Source organism: Leptodactylus fuscus, chromosome 1, assembly GCF_031893055.1.
Source record: "Leptodactylus fuscus isolate aLepFus1 chromosome 1, aLepFus1.hap2, whole genome shotgun sequence".
Taxonomy (NCBI): Eukaryota; Metazoa; Chordata; class Amphibia; order Anura; family Leptodactylidae; genus Leptodactylus; species Leptodactylus fuscus.
Window position 1 is genome coordinate 370,943,840 of NC_134265.1, and position 23,335 is coordinate 370,967,174.

Consider the following 23,335-nt stretch of genomic DNA (forward strand, 5'->3'; position numbering starts at 1 on the left):
ATAAAACCTTTTATTAGAAATCCTCATTGTATATTATTCCAGCACTCTGCGCCGGCGCAAAGTAAAGAATCCCGCCCCCTGTATGTGCTGCCGGACTACTGCCCACCATGTCCCTATAACCCAAGTCCAGCCGCCACCAACAGCACAAGTGTCAGGGGCACCCTAACCTTAAAGGATAAGACTATGAGAAGATGAGGAGGCTGAGTGCAGCGGGAAGAAGGCAGCGCGGTATACAGGTAACAGCAGGTGAGGTCACAGCGGCAAAACCACCACCATTATGATTCGGGGGGGGGAAGCACAAGATACGAACCAGTCACCAGCTGTAGCACCAACATGAAGTCACTGCACAGGGCTCTGCACCTGCCTGAGATGGCTACTGCTCTCTGTTATCAGCTATACAAGTGCATGCTAAAGCTTGGGCACCCTAGGAAGCAACAGTGACCGTGGCCCAGGTGTAGCTCCTCCACAATCATAGTCGGTGGGAGTCATAGATCCCCCCAGGTCCTCTAATCTGGTCTAATGACACAGCAGTCATGGCTTCCTTTGAGATGGAGTTGTACATGGTACATTGTTCTTCTATGGTACAGTCTCCGGAGTTGTGGTACATTGTTCTTCTATGGTACAGTCTCTGGAGTTGTGGCACATTGTTCTTCTATGGTACAGTCTCTGGAGTTGTGGTACATTGTTCTTCTATAGTACAGTCTCTGGAGTTGTGGTACATTGTTCTTCTATGGTACAGTCTCCGGAGTTGTGGTACATTGTTCTTCTATGGTACAGTCTCTGGAGTTGTGGTACATTGTTCTTCTATAGTACAGTCTCTGGAGTTGTGGTACATTGTTCTTCTATGGTACAGTCTCCGGAGTTGTGGTACATTGTTCTTCTATGGTACAGTCTCTGGAGTTGTGGTACAGTGTTCTTTTAGGGTACAGTCTCCGGGGTTGTGGTACATTGTTCTTCTATGGTACAGTCTCCGGAGTCGTGGTACATTGTTCTTCTATAGTACAGTCTCTGGAGTTGTGGTACATTGTTCTTCTATGGTACAGTCTCCGGAGTTGTGGTACATTGTTCTTCTATGGTACAGTCTCTGGAGTTGTGGTACGTTGTTCTTTTAGGGTACAGTCTCTGGAGTTGTGGTACATTGTTCTTCTATGGTACAGTCTCTTTAGTTGTGGTACATTGTTCTTCTATGGTAGTCTCCGGAGTTGTGGTACATTGTTTTTCTATGGTACAGTCTCCAGAGTTGTGGTACATTGTTCTTCTATGGTACAGACTCCAGTCTTGTGGTACATTGTTCTTCTATGGTACAGACTCCGGAGTTGTGGAACGTTGTTGTTCTTCTATGGTACAGTCTTTGGAGTTGTGGTACTTTGTTCTTCTATGGTACAGTCTCCGGAGTTGTGGCACATTGCTCTTCTATGGTACAGTCTCTGGAGTTGTGGTACATTGTTCTTCTATGGTACAGTCTCTGGAGTTGTGGTACATTGTTCTTCTATGGTACAGTCTCTGGAGTTGTGGTACATTGTTCTTTTAGGGTACAGTCTCCGGAGTTGTGGTACATTGTTGTTCTTCTATGGTACAGTCTCTCGAGATTCGATACATTGTTCTTCTATGGTACAGTCTCCGGAGTTGTGGTACATTGTTCTTCTATGGTACAGTCTCTGGAGTTGTGGTACATTGTTCTTTTAGGGTACAGTCTCCGGGGTTGTGGTGCATTGTTCTTCTATGGTACAGTCTCTGGAGTTGTGGTACATTGTTCTTCTATGGTACAGTCTCTGGAGTTGTGGTACATTGTTCTTCTATGGTACAGTCTCTGGAGTTGTGGTACATTGTTCTTCTATGGTACAGTCTCTGGAGTTGTGGTACATTGTTCTTCTATGGTACAGTCTCTGGAGTTGTGGTACATTGTTTTTCTATGGTACAGTCTCCAGTGTTGTGGTACATTGTTCTTCTATGGTACAGACTCCGGAGTTGTGGAACGTTGTTGTTCTTCTATGGTACAGTCTTTGGAGTTGTGGTACTTTGTTCTTCTATGGTACAGTCTCCGGAGTTGTGGCACATTGTTCTTCTATGGTACAGTCTCTGGAGTTGTGGTACATTGTTCTTCTATGGTACAGTCTCTGGAGTTGTGGTACATTGTTCTTTTAGGGTACAGTCTCCGGAGTTGTGGTACATTGTTGTTCTTCTATGGTACAGTCTCTCGAGTTTCGATACATTGTTCTTCTATGGTACAGTCTCCGGAGTTGTGGTACATTGTTCTTCTATGATACAGTCTCTGGAGTTGTGGTACATTGTTCTTTTAAGGTACAGTCTCCGGGGTTGTGGTGCATTGTTCTTCTATGGTACAGTCTCTGGTTGTGGGGAGAACAGATTCTGTCAGATGTGCCTGTTTTTCTATTAGTTTTCCTGTGGTGTCTATCTCTGATGTCGCAGCACCTCTTTGTTACGTGTAGGGCACCTGCGTTAGTTTAGATGCCTCCTTATAAGCTTTGTGCACTTTGCCCCTTTGTTATGCAGTCTGATCTGACGCCCTTTTCCCCAAAAATGGCGAGTGCAGCAAAAAAATCCAGAAAAAAGGCGCAAACATGACCAGAAAAAGGTTCATAAATGTGCCCTAATGACTGTCCAGCAAACATAAGACACAGGTAACAAAGCGGAGGTGAAGAGGATGAAGAGGTGGGTGACAGTGTCCACTAACACTGCTCTAAACGCTCTTCAGGATCCACAAGGCACGTCCTCACAGTCCAGACGCTGATGGTTTTCTCATTGCAGGCCCCTGATCTGATCAGCAGTGATAGTCTGCCGCCAGAACTCAAGAAGGCTCAGAAATCTCTCAGGACTGAAGACTATGGCAGAGAAGAATGGAGGAAAATCCCTCAAAGTAGAAGGGCCCTTGGCTGGCCACAGGGAGCGCTGCTAGGTACTAACCATGCAGGGGGCACGCAGTTTTACTTGGCTAGGGGTCTTTGGTAATGTTACACCTAACACAGATGGTTTCCTCTACTACCTGCTTCATTTTTACCACAGGGGCCCAAAATTTTTCATGCAAAAATCAGCCTATAACAGATGAATGCAAGCTATTGCTCCCTGTTATCAGCCTCTGAGGTCGGCTCAGATCTTACACTCCAGTTTTACTCCTGCTTCACCTGTGAACACTACATCCCTCACAATGCAACGAGACTGAAGAGATGTGCGAGACTCTACAGCCAAACAAAAAGAAACAGATCAGTGAATGCAGCTCTGACTGCAACTGGAGTATAACGGTAGAATAATGAATGCAGCTCTGGAGGTGACTCAGGATCAGAGACACTGCCGCTGTGCTTTCCTGACTCCCCATCCAGTCCTCACATTATTTGGGGTATAACCCCCATCCTCTCCTCTGCTTCACCCCTTATAATACTCAGCACTGTGACACTTTCTGGAGGAACCTATGGGGGGTGCTGTGTGTGCACAATTGGTACAGCCCTCGTCACTGCGCCACATTCTCTGTAGCCATTTTCTCCTCTTGACTTCCATTGTCCCCTGTGACCCCGCCCTGCTCCGCCTCTTGTCCTTTTGGCTCCGCCTCGTCACTCATCTCTTCTTCCGCCCCCGCCCCTTCCTCTGCTCCCGCCCCTGCCATGACTCCTTCCTCTTCCCGAGACTCTGCAGATGTCGGCTCGGAGGACGACTTCACAGGGTGGTGGCACAGAGGGCAGGTGTTCTGGATGTACAGCCATTTCCTCAGACAATCCGGGTGAAAGAAATGGCTACAGGCGGTGACCACGGCCACGGACATCTCCTGTGGGGGAAGAGACAAAGTCCACGTCAGGGAAGAACCGCACACAAACAGCAGGTGGTGATGTGCGGGGCTACGTTTGTCAGAGTACAATATCTTACCTGGAAACAGATGGAGCAGAGGTCGTTGTGCGCGCTCAGCTGCTCCTGTGACGCCCTTGGTAAGGCGCTGATCTTGTTGGCCGCTTCTCTCCTCAGCAGGAAGCTGTTCCACCCAGACTGCGCCCTCAGCCACACATTGACATACGAGTGGACGATGATGACGGAGACGCCGATCCAACTCCACTCTCCGAACATGGACTCCCATGTGCCGTAGGCGACAACGCACAGCGCCACCAGGAACTCCAGCACACGGCTCACAGCGTTCACCCCATAAATGATCTCATCCATCCGCTCCACCCTGCTCTCCTGGAAGAGCTCCACCATGAAGAGGGTGTAGATAAAGAGAGTGCCCAGGACCTGCATGACAGGACAGATCAGACCTCTCCTGAAGTACTCTGTGCTGCTGAGAAGACCCTGCTCCTCTAACATTACTATCTGCTCTCTCCACATAGTTCCCCTGTGTTATCAGAGGGATCTAGTGAGCACACCCCCGGGGGATGTGAGGAGGAGGCAGGACACTACGAGTGAGCACTCACCTGCAGGGATGTGAGGAGGCGGCAGCACAGAGTGAGCACTCACCTGCAGGGATGTGAGGAGGCGGCAGCACAGAGTGAGCACTCACCTGCAGGGATGTGAGGAGTCAGCAGGACAGAGTGAGCACTCACCTGCAGGGATGTGAGGAGGCAGCAGGACAGAGTGAGCACTCACCTGCAGGGATGTGAGGAGGCAGCAGGACAGAGTGAGCACTCACCTGCAGGGATGTGAGGAGGAGGCAGGACAGAGTGAGCACTCACCTGCAGGGATGTGAGGAGGCGGCAGCACAGAGTGAGCACTCACCTGCAGGGATGTGAGGAGGCAGCTGGACAGAGTGAGCACTCACCTGCAGGGATGTGAGGAGGCAGCAGGACAGAGTGAGCACTCACCTGCAGGGATGTGAGGAGGCAGCGGGACAGAGTGAGCACTCACCTGCAGGGATGTGAGGAGGCAGCAGGACAGAGTGAGCACTCACCTGCAGAGATGTGAGGAGGCAGCAGGACAGAGTGAGCACTCACCTGCAGGGATGTGAGGAGGCAGCTGGACAGAGTGAGCACTCACCTGCAGGGATGTGAGGAGGCAGCTGGACAGAGTGAGCACTCACCTGCAGGGATGTGAGGAGGCAGCAGGACAGAGTGAGCACTCACCTGCAGAGATGTGAGGAGGCAGCAGGACAGAGTGAGCACTCACCTGCAGGGATGTGAGGAGGCAGCTGGACAGAGTGAGCACTCACCTGCAGGGATGTGAGGAGGCAGCGGGACAGAGTGAGCACTCACCTGCAGGGATGTGAGGAGGCAGCAGGACAGAGTGAGCACTCACCTGCAGGGATGTGAGGAGGCAGCTGGACAGAGTGAGCACTCACCTGCAGAGATGTGAGGAGGCAGCAGGACAGAGTGAGCACTCACCTGCAGGGATGTGAGGAGGCAGCAGGACAGAGTGAGCACTCACCTGCAGGGATGTGAGGAGGCAGCTGGACAGAGTGAGCACTCACCTGCAGGGATGTGAGGAGGAGGCAGGACAGAGTGAGCACTCACCTGCAGGGATGTGAGGAGGCAGCAGGACAGAGTGAGCACTCACCTGCAGGGATGTGAGGAGGCAGCTGGACAGAGTGAGCACTCACCTGCAGGGATGTGAGGAGGCAGCTGGACAGAGTGAGCACTCACCTGCAGGGATGTGAGGAGGCAGCTGGACAGAGTGAGCACTCACCTGCAGGGATGTGAGGAGGCAGCTGGACAGAGTGAGCACTCACCTGCAGGGATGTGAGGAGGAGGCAGGACAGAGTGAGCACTCACCTGCAGGGATGTGAGGAGGCGGCAGGACAGAGTGAGCACTCACCTGCAGGGATGTGAGGAGTCAGCAGGACAGAGTGAGCACTCACCTGCAGGGATGTGAGGAGGCAGCTGGACAGAGTGAGCACTCACCTGCAGGGATGTGAGGAGGAGGCAGGACAGAGTGAGCACTCACCTGCAGGGATGTGAGGAGGCAGCAGGACAGAGTGAGCACTCACCTGCAGGGATGTGAGGAGGCAGCAGGACAGAGTGAGCACTCACCTGCAGGGATGTGAGGAGGCAGCTGGACAGAGTGAGCACTCACCTGCAGGGATGTGAGGAGGAGGCAGGACAGAGTGAGCACTCACCTGCAGGGATGTGAGGAGGAGGCAGGACAGAGTGAGCACTCACCTGCAGGGATGTGAGGAGGCAGCTGGACAGAGTGAGCACTCACCTGCAGGGATGTGAGGAGGCGGCAGGACAGAGTGAGCACTCACCTGCAGGGATGTGAGGAGGCGGCAGGACAGAGTGAGCACTCACCTGCAGGGATGTGAGGAGGCAGCTGGACAGAGTGAGCACTCACCTGCAGGGATGTGAGGAGGCAGCAGGACAGAGTGAGCACTCACCTGCAGGGATGTGAGGAGGCAGCAGGACAGAGTGAGCACTCACCTGCAGGGATGTGAGGAGGCAGCAGGACAGAGTGAGCACTCACCTGCAGGGATGTGAGGAGGCAGCTGGACAGAGTGAGCACTCACCTGCAGGGATGTGAGGAGGAGGCAGGACAGAGTGAGCACTCACCTGCAGGGATGTGAGGAGGAGGCAGGACAGAGTGAGCACTCACCTGCAGGGATGTGAGGAGGCAGCTGGACAGAGTGAGCATTCACCTGCAGGGATGTGAGGAGGCAGCTGGACAGAGTGAGCACTCACCTGCAGGGATGTGAGGAGGCAGCAGGACAGAGTGAGCACTCACCTGCAGGGATGTGAGGAGGCAGCAGGACAGAGTGAGCACTCACCTGCAGGGATGTGAGGAGGCAGCTGGACAGAGTGAGCACTCACCTGCAGGGATGTGAGGAGGCAGCAGGACAGAGTGAGCACTCACCTGCAGGGATGTGAGGAGGCGGCAGGACAGAGTGAGCACTCACCTGCAGGGATGTGAGGAGGAGGCAGGACAGAGTGAGCACTCACCTGCAGGGATGTGAGGAGGAGGCAGGACAGAGTGAGCATTCACCTGCAGGGATGTGAGGAGGCAGCTGGACAGAGTGAGCACTCACCTGCAGGGATGTGAGGAGGCAGCAGGACAGAGTGAGCACTCACCTGCAGGGATGTGAGGAGGCAGCTGGACAGAGTGAGCACTCACCTGCAGGGATGTGAGGAGGCAGCAGGACAGAGTGAGCACTCACCTGCAGGGATGTGAGGAGGCAGCAGGACAGAGTGAGCACTCACCTGCAGGGATGTGAGGAGGCAGCAGGACAGAGTGAGCACTCACCTGCAGGGATGTGAGGAGGCGGCAGGACAGAGTGAGCACTCACCTGCAGGGATGTGAGGAGGCGGCAGGACAGAGTGAGCACTCACCTGCAGGGATGTGAGGAGGCAGCTGGACACCATAATCAGTAACCAGAAGTCCATATCGAAGAAGTGTGAGAGTTTATAGGCCATGTAGGACGGGAAGAGGAATAGGAAGAGGCACATGCTGACTCCGCGGAGATGCTTCCACAGACTCCTAAGGGTGGAGAACACATTACTACAGTACGGGACAATAAAGAAGCGGACTACAAGTCTCAGCCACATAAGAAGATCCAAGAATGCTTCACATCACCCCTCTAAACTAGGGGGGCATTGATGTTTGTTTAAACTATGTGTCCAAACGCTCCAATGTGAGGCCCATGGGGGTATTACATCATACGTCACTTTAATAGTGATTACCCCATAGTGTCCCACACATTGCCCCCTGGGGTAGTTCAGTCTATGGCATAATAGACACATGGCTATGTGCACACAGACATAACATAACACACGTCCAGACGCCCCGACCAAATGATTTCAATGGAGACCAGCTACAGAAGGGACACAGGCAGTATCAAGACCCAAATTCTGCCCTGCTGACAACTCTACCCCCGCCATCTTCTTACCTGTTCCCAGTGGCTGCCAGCGCCAGGACTATGGGGTCAGAGATCTCCACCATGGACTGCAGGGTGGAGGTGACCACGATGAAGAGGATGATACTGAGGAGGAAGGTGCGCTGCAGGACATGGAGGTCCAGGAGGCCGGTCTGTAGGGTTGCCAGGAGCATCAGGGTTACCCCCTCTGTGACTCCCCTGAACAGACACAGCAGGTTAATACCCCCCCTGTTATTGTGTCAAGCGGGCACACAGTATATAATACCCCCTGTACCCCATTATATAGACACACAGTATATAATACCCCCTGTACCCCATTATATAGACACACAGTATATAATACCCCCTGTACCCCATTATATAGACACACAGTATATAATACCCCCCTGTACCCCCATTATATACACACAGTATATAATACCCCCCTGTACCCCATTATATAGACACACAGTATATAATACCCCCTGTACCCCATTATATAGACACACAGTATATAATACCCCCCCGTAACCCATTATGTAGACACACAGTATATAATACCCCCTGTACCCCATTATATAGACACACAGTATATAATACCCCCCCGTAACCCATTATGTAGACACACAGTATATAATACCCCCCTATACCCCATTATATAGACACACAGTATATAATACCCCCCCGTACCCCATTATATAGACACACAGTATATAATACCCCCTGTACCCCATTATATAGACACACAGTATATAATACCCCCTGTACCCCATTATATAGACACACAGTATATAATACCCCCCCGTAACCCATTATGTAGACACACAGTATATAATACCCCCTGTACCCCATTATATAGACACACAGTATATAATACCCCCTGTTACCCCATTATATAGACACACAGTATATAATACCCCCTGTTACCCCATTATATAGACACACAGTATATAATACCCCCTGTTACCCCATTATATACACACAGTATATAATACCCCCTGTACCCCATTATATAGACACACAGTATATAATACCCCCTGTACCCCATTATATAGACACACAGTATATAATACCCCCCCGTACCCCATTATATAGACACACAGTATATAATACCCCCTGTACCCCATTATATACACACAGAATATAATACCCCGTTACCCCATTATATAGACACACAGTATATAATACCCCCTGTACCCCATTATATAGACACACAGTATATAATACCCCCCCGTACCCCATTATATAGACACACAGTATATAATACCCCCTGTACCCCATTATATACACACACAGTATATAATACCCCCTGTACCCCATTATATAGACACACAGTATATAATACCCCCTGTACCCCATTATATAGACACACAGTATATAATACCCCCTGTACCCCATTATATAGACACACAGTATATAATACCCCCTGTTACCCCATTATATAGACACACAGTATATAATACCCCCTGTACCCCATTATATACACACAGAATATAATACCCCGTTACCCCATTATATAGACACACAGTATATAATACCCCCTGTACCCCATTATATAAACACACAGTATATAATAACCCCTGTTACCCCATTATATAGACACACAGTATATAATACCCCCTGTACCCCATTATATAGACACACAGTATATAATACCCCCTGTACCCCATTATATACACACAGTATATAATACCCCGTTACCCCATTATATAGACACACAGTATATAATACCCCCTGTACCCCATTATATAAACACACAGTATATAATACCCCCTGTTACCCCATTATATACACACACAGTATATAATACCCCCTGTACCCCATTATATAGACACACAGTATATAATAACCCCTGTACCCCACTATATAGACACACAGTATATAATACCCCCCGTACCCCATTATATAGACACACAGTATATAATACCCCCTGTTACCCCATTACATATATACACACAGTATATAATACCCCCTGTTACCCCATTATATAGACACACAGTATATAATACCCCCCCGTACCCCATTATATAGACACACAGTATATAATACCCCCTGTTACCCCATTATATAGACACACAGTATATAATACCCCCTGTACCCCATTATATACACACAGTATATAATACCCCCTGTACCCCATTATATACACACAGAATATAATACCCCGTTACCCCATTATATAGACACACAGTATATAATACCCCCTGTACCCCATTATATAGACACACAGTATATAATACCCCCTGTACCCCATTATATAGACACACAGTATATAATACCCCCTGTACCCCATTATATAGACACACAGTATATCATACCCCCTGTACCCCATTATATATACACACAGTATATAATACCCCCTGTTACCCCATTATATACACACAGTATATAATACCCCCTGTTACCCCATTATATAGACACACAGTATATAATACCCCCTGTACCCCATTATATAGACACACAGTATATAATACCCCCTGTACCCCATTATATAGACACACAGTATATAATACCCCCTGTACCCCATTATATAGACACACAGTATATAATACCCCCTGTTACCCCATTATATACACACAGTATATAATACCCCCTGTACCCCATTATATACACACAGTATATAATACCCCCTGTTTCCCCACTATATAGACACACAGTATATAATACCCCCCCGTACCCCATTATATAGACACACAGTATATAATACCTCCCTGTTACCCCATTATATAGACACACAGTATATAATACCCCCTGTACCCCATTATATAGACACACAGTATATAATACCCCCCGTACCCCATTATATACACACAGTATATAATACCCCCTGTACCCCATTATATAGACACACAGTATATAATACTCCCTGTACCCCATTATATAGACACACAGTATATAATACCCCCCGGTTACCCCATTATATAGACACACAGTATATAATACCCCCTGTACCCCATTATATACACACAGTATATAATACCCCCCGGTTACCCCATTATATAGACACACAGTATATAATACCCCCTGTTACCCCATTATATAGACACACAATATATAATACCCCCCGGTTACCCCATTATATAGACACACAGTATATAATACCCCCCTATTACCCCATTATATACACACAGTATATAATACCCCCTGTACCCCATTATATACACACAGAATATAATACCCCCTGTACCCCATTATATAGACACACAGTATATAATACCCCGTTACCCCATTATATAGACACACAGTATATAATACCCCTGTACCCCATTATATAGACACACAGTATATAATACCCCCTGTTACCCCATTACATATATATACACACAGTATATAATACCCCCTGTTACCCCATTATATAGACACACAGTATATAATACCCCCCCCCCCGTACCCCATTATATAGACACACAGTATATAATACCCCCTGTACCCCATTATGTAGACACACAGTATATAATACCCCCTGTTACCCCATTATATAGACACACAGTATATAATACCCCCTGTACCCCATTATATACACACAGTATATAATACCCCCTGTACCCCATTATATAGACACACAGTATATAATACCCCCTGTACCCCATTATATAGACACACAGTATATAATACCCCCTGTACCCCATTATATAGACACACAGTATATAATACCCCCCCCGTACCCCATTATATAGACACACAGTATATAATACTCCCTGTACCCCATTATATAGACACACAGTATATAATACCCCCCCCGTACCCCATTATATAGACACACAGTATATAATACCCCCTGTTACCCCATTATATAGACACACAGTATATAATACCCCCTGTTACCCCATTATATACACACAGTATATAATACCCCCTGTACCCCATTATATACACACAGAATATAATACCCCCTGTACCCCATTATATAGACACACAGTATATAATACCCCCTGTACCCCATTATATAGACACACAGTATATAATACCCCCTGTACCCCATTATATAGACACACAGTATATAATACCCCCTGTTACCCCATTATATAGACACACAGTATATAATACCCCCCGTACCCCATTATATAGACACACAGTATATAATACCCCCTGTACCCCATTATATAGACACACAGTATATAATACCCCCTGTACCCCATTATATAGACACACAGTATATAATACCCCCTGTACCCCATTATATAGACACACAGTATATAATACCCCCTGTTACCCCATTATATAGACACACAGTATATAATACCCCCCGTACCCCATTATATAGACACACAGTATATAATACCCCCTGTACCCCATTATATAGACACACAGTATATAATACCCCCTGTACCCCATTATATACACACAGAATATAATACCCCCTGTACCCCATTATATAGACACACAGTATATAATACCCCCTGTACCCCATTATATAGACACACAGTATATAATACCCCCTGTACCTCATTATATAGACACACAGTATATAATACCCCCTGTACCCCATTATATAGACACACAGTATATAATACCCCCTGTACCCCATTATATAGACACACAGTATATAATACCCCCTGTACCCCATTATATAGACACACAGTATATAATACCCCCTGTACCCCATTATATAGACACACAGTATATAATACCCCCTGTTACCCCATTATATACACACAGTATATAATACTGTACAGGGGGGGTACAGGGGGTACCCCATTATATACACACAGAATATAATACCCCCTGTACCCCATTATATAGACACACAGTATATAATACCCCCTGTACCCCATTATATAGACACACAGTATATAATACCCCCTGTACCCCATTATATAGACACACAGTATATAATACCCCCTGTTACCCCATTATATAGACACACAGTATATAATACCCCCCGTACCCCATTATATAGACACACAGTATATAATACCCCCTGTACCCCATTATATAGACACACAGTATATAATACCCCCTGTACCCCATTATATAGACACACAGTATATAATACCCCCTGTACCCCATTATATAGACACACAGTATATAATACCCCCTGTTACCCCATTATATAGACACACAGTATATAATACCCCCCGTACCCCATTATATAGACACACAGTATATAATACCCCCTGTACCTCATTATATAGACACACAGTATATAATACCCCCTGTTACCCCATTACATATATACACACAGTATATAATACCCCCTGTACCCCATTATATAGACACACAGTATATAATACCCCCTGTACCCCATTATATAGACACACAGTATATAATACCCCCTGTACCCCATTATATAGACACACAGTATATAATACCCCCTGTACCCCATTATATAGACACAGTATATAATACCCCCTGTACCCCATTATATAGACACACAGTATATAATACCCCCTGTACCCCATTATATAGACACACAGTATATAATACCCCCTGTACCCCATTATATAGACACACAGTATATAATACCTCCCGGTTACCCCATTATATAGACACACAGTATATAATACCCCCGTACCCCATTATATACACACAGTATATAATACCCCCTATTACCCCATTATATAGACACACAGTATATAATACCCCCTGTTACCCCATTATATAGACACACAGTATATAATACCCCCTGTTACCCCATTATATAGACACACAGTATATAATACCCCCCATTACCCCATTATATACACACAGTATATAATACCCCCTGTACCCCATTATATAGACACACAGTATATAATACCCCCCCCGTACCCCATTATATAGACACACAGTATATAATACCCCCCTATTACCCCATTATATACACACAGTATATAATACCCCGTTACCCCATTATATAGACACACAGTATATAATACCCCCCCCCCCCCCGTACCCCATTATATAGACACACAGTATATAATACCCCCTGTTACCCCATTATATAGACACACAGTATATAATACCCCCCTATTACCCCATTATATACACACAGTATATAATACCCCCTGTACCCCATTATATAGACACACAGTATATAATACCCCCTGTACCCCATTATATAGACACACAGTATATAATACCCCCCGTACCCCATTATATAGACACACAGTATATCATACCCCCTGTACCCCATTATATAGACACACAGTATATAATACCCCCCTATTACCCCATTATAGACACACAGTATATAATACCCCCTGTACCCCATTATATACACACAGTATATAATACCCCCTGTACCCCATTATATAGACACACAGTATATAATACCCCCTGTACCCCATTATATAGACACACAGTATATAATACCCCCCTATTACCCCATTATAGACACACAGTATATAATACCCCCTGTACCCCATTATATACACACAGTATATAATACCCCCTGTACCCCATTATATAGACACACAGTATATAATACCCCCTGTACCCCATTATATACACACAGTATATAATACCCCCTGTACCCCATTATATACACACAGTATATAATACCCCCTGTACCCCATTATATACACACAGTATATAATACCCCCTGTACCCCATTATATAGACACACAGTATATAATACCCCCTGTACCCCATTATATAGACACACAGTATATAATACCCCCTGTACCCCATTATATAGACACACAGTATATAATACCCCCTGTACCCCATTATATACACACACAGTATATAATACCCCCTGTACCCCATTATATAGACACACAGTATATAATACTCCTTCTATCCATACACCAATACTCACCGGTGCATGACGTTGCCGTTCTGGAGGGCGCTGTACCCCAGGAGGTAGAACTTGCAGAGATTGAGCATTGCCAGTGCCAGGTAGGAGACGGTGAAAGTAAGTCCGAATAGACAGTAGGGGGTGCTGCAGCATTCTGCCACACTGCAGGGTAACATGTAGGGGGGGTGTAAATACAGGGGACCTCAGCCTGAAATGTACAGGAGACTCCGAGTATATAGAGACTTACCTATTAAGGAAGATGAAGAGGGGCCCCTGCTGCTCCAGGGCTCCCGAGGACAAAGTACTGACTATGTGAAGAACAAAGACGACCAACCAGAAGACGAGGAAGACCAAAGGAACAGCGAGCTGAGACCACAGCGCCATCCCGACCGCCAGCAGCCTGGACAGCTCCCGCACCTGCCAGAACCGGGTGACACCATGTTACCCCAGCACAGGGCACCAACGTACAGAGGGAGATACCAACCATCAACCTACCTGACACATCTCCTCATAGGCCGCTCTGACCAGGCTCAGGAGTCCTCCCAAGCTGGTCAGCGCCGTGTAGGTCATCACCAAGACAGAAGAGGCAACGGACAGTGTGCTGAGGAGAGGGAGAGCCTGCAGGGGGAGCTCCGCCAGCCGAGCAAGCAGGGGCAGGACGGGAGCAGAGAAGAGCCAAACCTGGCGTGTCCTCATGAGCGTGGAGCAGAGCGTCGCCACCATCACCAGTCCTGGAATTACATAGACTGTCAGCAGGGGGCAGCGCTGGCCTCTCCCCATAGCTCAGGACTGCTATCTCACCTGTCAGTGTGCTGATGCTACGTGTTACTGACGTGTGCTCCTCGTACACAGACCCCAATAGCCCCGCCTCCAATTCCTGACGGATGAAATCCCTGAAGATACAAGAGAGGAAAAAGTGAGGGGCAGAAGACACGGCGGCGGACGGGCTGCGGTGCAGACACTCACCTGGCGGTCTGATGAGCCATGTACAATAGCAGCACAGTCAGGAGGTACAGATAGAGGCGGAGCAAAGAGCGCAGGGGGAGGAGCAACAGCACCACACAGGTCACCTGAGCTACAAGGGGACACAAGAGCCTTTCATTACCCATCTGTACGTAGTGCAGGGCAACAGACAGACAACATGGCCGACTCGCCCTCACCGAGGTAGTAAACATCCCGCATGGATGGCGCTCTGATGGCCGAGGGGTCAAAGGTCAGCAGGGAGAAATCCTCAACGTCCCAGCGGTACAGCAGGTCTAGGGCCACAATGCAGGGAACGCGGAGGATGACATTGGCGGCTCCCTCCAGCCGGGACATGGCATCAGATATCAAGTCCAGTACACACCACTATACCGCACTGTACACACTGCTATACCGCACCGTACACACCACTATACCGCACTGTACACACTGCTATACCGCACCAAACACACCACACCAGTCATACCACACCCCGCTGTACAGCACTGTACACACCACTATACCGCACCGTACACACCGCTATACCACACTGTACACACCACTATACCGCACTGTACACACTGCTATACCGCACCGTACACACACTATACCGTACCATACACACCACACCCCGCTATACCGCACCGTACACACCACACCCCGCTATACCGCACCGTACACACCACACCCCGCTATACCGCACCGTACACACCACACCCCGCTATACCGCACTGTACACACCACACCACACCCCGCTGTACAGCACTGTAAACACCACTATACAGCACCGTACACACCACTATACCGCACCAGTCACACCACACCCAGCTATACCGCACCGTACACACCACACCACACTCCGCTGTACAGCACTGTAAACACCACTATACCGCACCGTACACACCACTATACCGCACTTTACACACCACTATACCGCACTTTACACACCACACTCTGCAGTACCGCCCGTACACACCACAAACCCCTATAGCACACCGCACCCCGCTATACCGCACTGTACACACCACACCCCACTAAACCGCAGCCTGCTGCACAGCTCCATACACGCCGTACCCCGTTGTAAAGCCCCGGACACGCCGCTATACACACCACAGCCAGCCACACCATACAGGGCGCTCATCACCAACACACCAGGGACGCACGGCAGGAAACGCCAAAGACAATGAATAAAACCAGCAGGAGGGGGCCCCAAAATACAGACGGTCACCCCGAAAGGAAGTAGCCAGGAGACCTACAGGAAGAAAAATAATGCAAGATCACTGCCCTTCCTATAGCCCCCCCATTATTCCTGTCATCTATCTCCTCTCCTCCTATAGCCCCCCATTATTCCTGTCATCTATCTCCTCTCCTCCACCTATAGCCCCCCATTATTCCTGTCATCTATCTCCTCTCCTCCTCCTATAGCCCCCCATTATTCCTGTCATCTATCTCCTCCTCCACCTATAGCCCCCCATTATTCCTGTCATCTATCTCCTCCTATAGCCCCCCCCCATTATTCCTGTCATCTATCTCCTCTCCTCCACCTATAGCCCCCCATTATTCCTGTCATCTATCTCCTCTCCTCCACCTATAGCCCCCCATTATTCCTGTCATCTATCTCCTCCTCCTATAGCCCCCCATTATTCCTGTCATCTATCTCCTCTCCTCCTATAGCCCCCCCATTATTCCTGTCATCTATCGCCTCTCCTCCTCCTATAGCCCCCCATTATTCCTGTCATCTATCTCCTCCTCCTATAGCCCCCCATTATTCCTGTCATCTATCTCCTCCTCCTCCTATAGCCCCCCATTATTCCTGTCATCTATCTCCTCTCCTCCTATAGCCCCCCATTATTCCTGTCATCTATCTCCTCCTCCTCCTATAGCCCCCCATTATTCCTGTCATCTATCTCCTCTCCTCCTATAGCCCCCCATTATTCCTGTCATCTATCTCCTCTCCTCCTATAGCCCCCCATTATTCCTGTCATCTATCTCCTCCTCCTATAGCCCCCCATTATTCCTGTCATCTATCTCCTCCTCCTATAGCCCCCCATTATTCCTGTCATCTATCTCCTCTCCTCCTATAGCCCCCCATTATTCCTGTCATCTATCTCCTCCTCCTATAGCCCCCCATTATTCCTGTCATCTATCTCCTCTCCTCCTATAGCCCCCCATTATTCCTGTCATCTATCTCCTCTCCTCCTCCTATAGCCCCCCATTATTCCTGTCATCTATCTCCTCCTCCTATAGCCCCCCATTATTCCTGTCATCTATCTCCTCTCCTCCTATAGCCCCCCATTATTCCTGTCATCTATCTCCTCCTCCTCCTATAGCCCCCCATTATTCCTGTCATCTATCTCCTCTCCTCCTATAGCCCCCCATTATTCCTGTCATCTATCTCCTCTCCTCCTATAGCCCCCCATTATTCCTGTCATCTATCTCCTCCTCCTCCTATAGCCCCCCATTATTCCTGTCATCTATCTCCTCTCCTCCTATAGCCCCCCATTATTCCTGTCATCTATCTCCTCCTCCTATAGCCCCCCATTATTCCTGTCATCTATCTCCTCTCCTCCTATAGCCCCCCATTATTCCTGTCATCTATCTCCTCCTCCTATAGCCCCCCATTATTCCTGTCATCTATCTCCTCTCCTCCTATAGCCCCCCCATTATTCCTGTCATCTATCTCCTCTCCTCCTATAGCCCCCCCATTATTCCTGTCATCTATCTCCTCTCCTCCTCCTATAGCCCCCCCATTATTCCTGTCATCTATCTCCTCTCCTCCTATAGCCCCCCCATTATTCCTGTCATCTATCTCCTCTCCTCCTCCTATAGCCCCCCATTATTCCTGTCATCTATCTCCTCCTCCTCCTATAGCCCCCCATTATTCCTGTCATCTATCTCCTCTCCTCCTATAGCCCCCCATTATTCCTGTCATCTATCTCCTCTCCTCCTATAGCCCCCCATTATTCCTGTCATCTATCTCCTCTCCTCCTATAGCCCCCCATTATTCCTGTCATCTATCTCCTCCTCCTATAGCCCCCCATTATTCCTGTCATCTATCTCCTCCTCCTATAGCCCCCCATTATTCCTGTCATCTATCTCCTCCTCCTCCTATAGCCCCCCATTATTCCTGTCATCTATCTCCTCCTCCTCCTATAGCCCCCCATTATTCCTGTCATCTATCTCCTCTCCTCCTATAGCCCCCCATTATTCCTGTCATCTATCTCCTCCTCCTCCTATAGCCCCCCATTATTCCTGTCATCTATCTCCTCCTCCTATAGCCCCCCATTATTCCTGTCATCTATCTCCTCTCCTCCTATAGCCCCCCATTATTCCTGTCATCTATCTCCTCCTCCTATAGCCCCCCATTATTCCTGTCATCTATCTCCTCTCCTCCTATAGCCCCCCATTATTCCTGTCATCTATCTCCTCTCCTCCTATAGCCCCCCATTATTCCTGTCATCTATCTCCTCTCCTCCTCCTATAGCCCCCCATTATTCCTGTCATCTATCTCCTCCTATAGCCCCCCATTATTCCTGTCATCTATCTCCTCCTCCTCCTATAGCCCCCCATTATTCCTGTCATCTATCTCCTCCTCCTCCTATAGCCCCCCCATTATTCCTGTCATCTATCTCCTCCTCCTATAGCCCCCCATTATTCCTGTCATCTATCTCCTCTCCTCCTATAGCCCCCCCATTATTCCTGTCATCTATCTCCTCTCCTCCTCCTATAGCCCCCCATTATTCCTGTCATCTATCTCCTCCTCCTCCTATAGCCCCCCATTATTCCTGTCATCTATCTCCTCCTCCTATAGCCCCCCATTATTCCTGTCATCTATCTCCTCTCCTCCTATAGCCCCCCCATTATTCCTGTCATCTATCTCCTCTCCTCCTCCTATAGCCCCCCATTATTCCTGTCATCTATCTCCTCTCCTCCTATAGCCCCCCATTATTCCTGTCATCTATCTCCTCCTCCTCCTATAGCCCCCCATTATTCCTGTCATCTATCTCCTCTCCTCCTATAGCCCCCCATTATTCCTGTCATCTATCTCCTCCTCCTATAGCCCCCCATTATTCCTGTCATCTATCTCCTCCTCCTCCTATAGCCCCCCATTATTCCTGTCATCTATCTCCTCCTCCTATAGCCCCCCATTATTCCTGTCATCTATCTCCTCCTCCTATAGCCCCCCATTATTCCTGTCATCTATCTCCTCCTCCTATAGCCCCCCATTATTCCTGTCATCTATCTCCTCCTCCTATAGCCCCCCATTATTCCTGTCATCTATCTCCTCTCCTCCTATAGCCCCCCATTATTCCTGTCATCTATCTCCTCCTCCTCCTATAGCCCCCCATTATTCCTGTCATCTATCTCCTCTCCTCCTATAGCCCCCCCATTATTCCTGTCATCTATCTCCTCTCCTCCACCTATAGCCCCCCATTATTCCTGTCATCTATCTCCTCTCCTCCACCTATAGCCCCCCATTATTCCTGTCATCTATCTCCTCTCCTCCTCCTATAGCCCCCCATTATTCCTGTCATCTATCTCCTCCTCCTCCTATAGCCCCCCATTATTCCTGTCATCTATCTCCTCCTCCTCCTATAGCCCCCCATTATTCCTGTCATCTATCTCCTCCTCCTCCTATAGCCCCCCATTATTCCTGTCATCTATCTCCTCCTCCTATAGCTCCCCATTATTCCTGTCATCTATCTCCTCCTCCTCCTATAGCCCCCCATTATTCCTGTCATCTATCTCCTCCTCCTCCTATAGCCCCCCATTATTCCTGTCATCTATCTCCTCTCCTCCTATAGCCCCCCATTATTCCTGTCATCTATCTCCTCCTCCTCCTATAGCCCCCCATTATTCCTGTCATCTATCTCCTCCTCCTCCTATAGCCCCCCATTATTCCTGTCATCTATCTCCTCTCCTCCTCCTATAGCCCCCCCATTATTCCTGTCATCTATCTCCTCTCCTCCTCCTATAGCCCCCCCATTATTCCTGTCATCTATCTCCTCCTCCTCCTATAGCCCCCCATTATTCCTGTCATCTATCTCCTCTCCTCCTATAGCCCCCCCATTATTCCTGTCATCTATCTCCTCTCCTCCTATAGCTCCCCATTATTCCTGTCATCTATCTCCTCTCCTCCTCCTATAGCCCCCCCATTATTCCTGTCATCTATCTCCTCCTCCTCCTATAGCCCCCCATTATTCCTGTCATCTATCTCCTCCTCCTATAGCCCCCCATTATTCCTGTCATCTATCTCCTCTCCTCCTATAGCCCCCCCCATTATTCCTGTCATCTATCTCCTCCTCCTCCTATAGCCCCCCCCCATTATTCCTGTCATCTATCTCCTCTCCTCCTATAGCCCCCCATTATTCCTGTCATCTATCTCCTCCTCCTATAGCCCCCCATTATTCCTGTCATCTATCTCCTCCTCCTATAGCCCCCCATTATTCCTGTCATCTATCTCCTCTCCTCCTATAGCCCCCCATTATTCCTGTCATCTATCTCCTCCTCCTATAGCCCCCCATTATTCCTGTCATCTATCTCCTCTCCTCCTATAGCCCCCCATTATTCCTGTCATCTATCTCCTCTCCTCCTATAGCCCCCCATTATTCCTGTCATCTATCTCCTCTCCTCCTCCTATAGCCCCCCATTATTCCTGTCATCTATCTCCTCTCCTCCTATAGCCCCCCATTATTCCTGTCATCTATCTCCTCTCCTCCTCCTATAGCCCCCCATTATTCCTGTCATCTATCTCCTCCTCCTCCTATAGCCCCCCATTATTCCTGTCATCTATCTCCTCTCCTCCTATAGCCCCCCCATTATTCCTGTCATCTATCTCCTCTCCTCCTCCTATAGCCCCCCATTATTCCTGTCATCTATCTCCTCTCCTCCTCCTATAGCCCCCCATTATTCCTGTCATCTATCTCCTCCTCCTCCTATAGCCCCCCATTATTCCTGTCATCTATCTCCTCTCCTCCTATAGCCCCCCATTATTCCTGTCATCTATCTCCTCCTCCTCCTATAGCCCCCCATTATTCCTGTCATCTATCTCCTCTCCTCCTATAGCCCCCCATTATTCCTGTCATCTATCTCCTCTCCTCCTCCTATAGCCCCCCATTATTCCTGTCATCTATCTCCTCCTCCTCCTATAGCCCCCCATTATTCCTGTCATCTATCTCCTCTCCTCCTATAGCCCCCCCATTATTCCTGTCATCTATCTCCTCTCCTCCTATAGCCCCCCCATTATTCCTGTCATCTATCTCCTCTCCTCCTCCTATAGCCCCCCATTATTCCTGTCATCTATCTCCTCTCCTCCTCCTATAGCCCCCCATTATTCCTGTCATCTATCTCCTCTCCTCCTCCTATAGCCCCCCCCATTATTCCTGTCATCTATCTCCTCTCCTCCTCCTATAGCCCCCCATTATTCCTGTCATCTATCTCCTCCTCCTATAGCCCCCCATTATTCCTGTCATCTATCTCCTCTCCTCCTATAGCCCCCCATTATTCCTGTCATCTATCTCCTCTCCTCCTCCTATAGCCCCCCATTATTCCTGTCATCTATCTCCTCCTCCTATAGCCCCCCATTATTCCTGTCATCTATCTCCTCTCCTCCTATAGCCCCCCCATTATTCCTGTCATCTATCTCCTCCTCCTATAGCCCCCCCATTATTCCTGTCATCTATCTCCTCCTCCTATAGCCCCCCATTATTCCTGTCATCTATCTCCTCTCCTCCTCCTATAGCCCCCCATTATTCCTGTCATCTATCTCCTCCTCCTCCTATAGCCCCCCATTATTCCTGTCATCTATCTCCTCTCCTCCTCCTATAGCCCCCCATTATTCCTGTCATCTATCTCCTCCTCCTCCTATAGCCCCCCCATTATTCCTGTCATCTATCTCCTCCTCCTATAGCCCCCCATTATTCCTGTCATCTATCTCCTCCTCCTATAGCCCCCCATTATTCCTGTCATCTATCTCCTCTCCTCCTCCTATAGCCCCCCATTATTCCTGTCATCTATCTCCTCTCCTCCTCCTATAGCCCCCCAATATTCCTGTCATCTATCTCCTCTCCTCCTCCTATAGCCCCCCATTATTCCTGTCATCTATCTCCTCCTCCTCCTATAGCCCCCCATTATTCCTGTCATCTATCTCCTCTCCTCCTATAGCCCCCCATTATTCCTGTCATCTATCTCCTCCTCCTATAGCCCCCCATTATTCCTGTCATCTATCTCCTCTCCTCCTATAGCCCCCCATTATTCCTGTCATCTATCTCCTCCTCCTATAGCCCCCCATTATTCCTGTCATCTATCTCCTCTCCTCCTATAGCCCCCCATTATCACTCACTCCCGTCCCCCGGTAACTCCCGGTAACTCTCGGTACCTCCCGGTGCTGACTTCTCTCACTTCAGGTCCCGGGACAGGTGACGCTGCCGTCTTGATGTCGGGTCCGCCATCTTTAGTGAGGGCAGATGTCAGTCACCGCTCACTGTCACGCTCTATTTCTATCCGCCATGTTGTGTGAGGGCAATGGGACGTCGTGTACGTGCGCATGCGTCTGTGTTGATCAGCAGCGCCCCTAGTGGTCCTGTGTAGAATGACCGGCTTTACCTCAGGTGATGAAGGCGGGAAACCCGGTAATGTCGGCCGATGCTGCTCGTGTAGCCGTGTGTGTATTGTGTAATAAGATGGCTGCACCTGTGACAATGTGCCATGGAGGCCTGACACATTAAGTGGGTTCTCCAGGTGAGTTCGAGTTTTCGTTCAGGGGTCCCCAAACCTAATCCGCGTATAAGAACAGTTACCTTGGGAAAGCGGCGGACCCCATAGACTATACTGGCCCAACCACAGATGTGAACTGAGCTCTACATAGTGACGAACAATCT

The 23,335-nt window shown here is 48.5% G+C and overlaps 1 protein-coding gene across 1 annotated transcript; it reads right to left on the reverse strand.

Annotated features, from left to right (window-relative positions):
- LOC142188775 (RING finger protein 145-like) lies at positions 1 to 22,911 on the reverse strand. Its single transcript, XM_075261993.1, has 11 exons — positions 22,834 to 22,911; positions 15,656 to 16,707; positions 15,462 to 15,570; positions 15,297 to 15,388; positions 14,991 to 15,226; positions 14,743 to 14,912; positions 14,517 to 14,657; positions 7,808 to 7,993; positions 7,251 to 7,398; positions 3,877 to 4,233; positions 1 to 3,778 (listed from the first exon to the last, which is right to left on the reverse strand). Exons 2-11 carry the CDS (start codon positions 15,810 to 15,812, stop codon positions 3,467 to 3,469), a joined length of 1,908 nt encoding a protein of 635 aa, XP_075118094.1. The 5' UTR covers positions 15,813 to 16,707; positions 22,834 to 22,911; the 3' UTR covers positions 1 to 3,466.
- Positions 22,912 to 23,335: the final 424 nt, after the last annotated feature.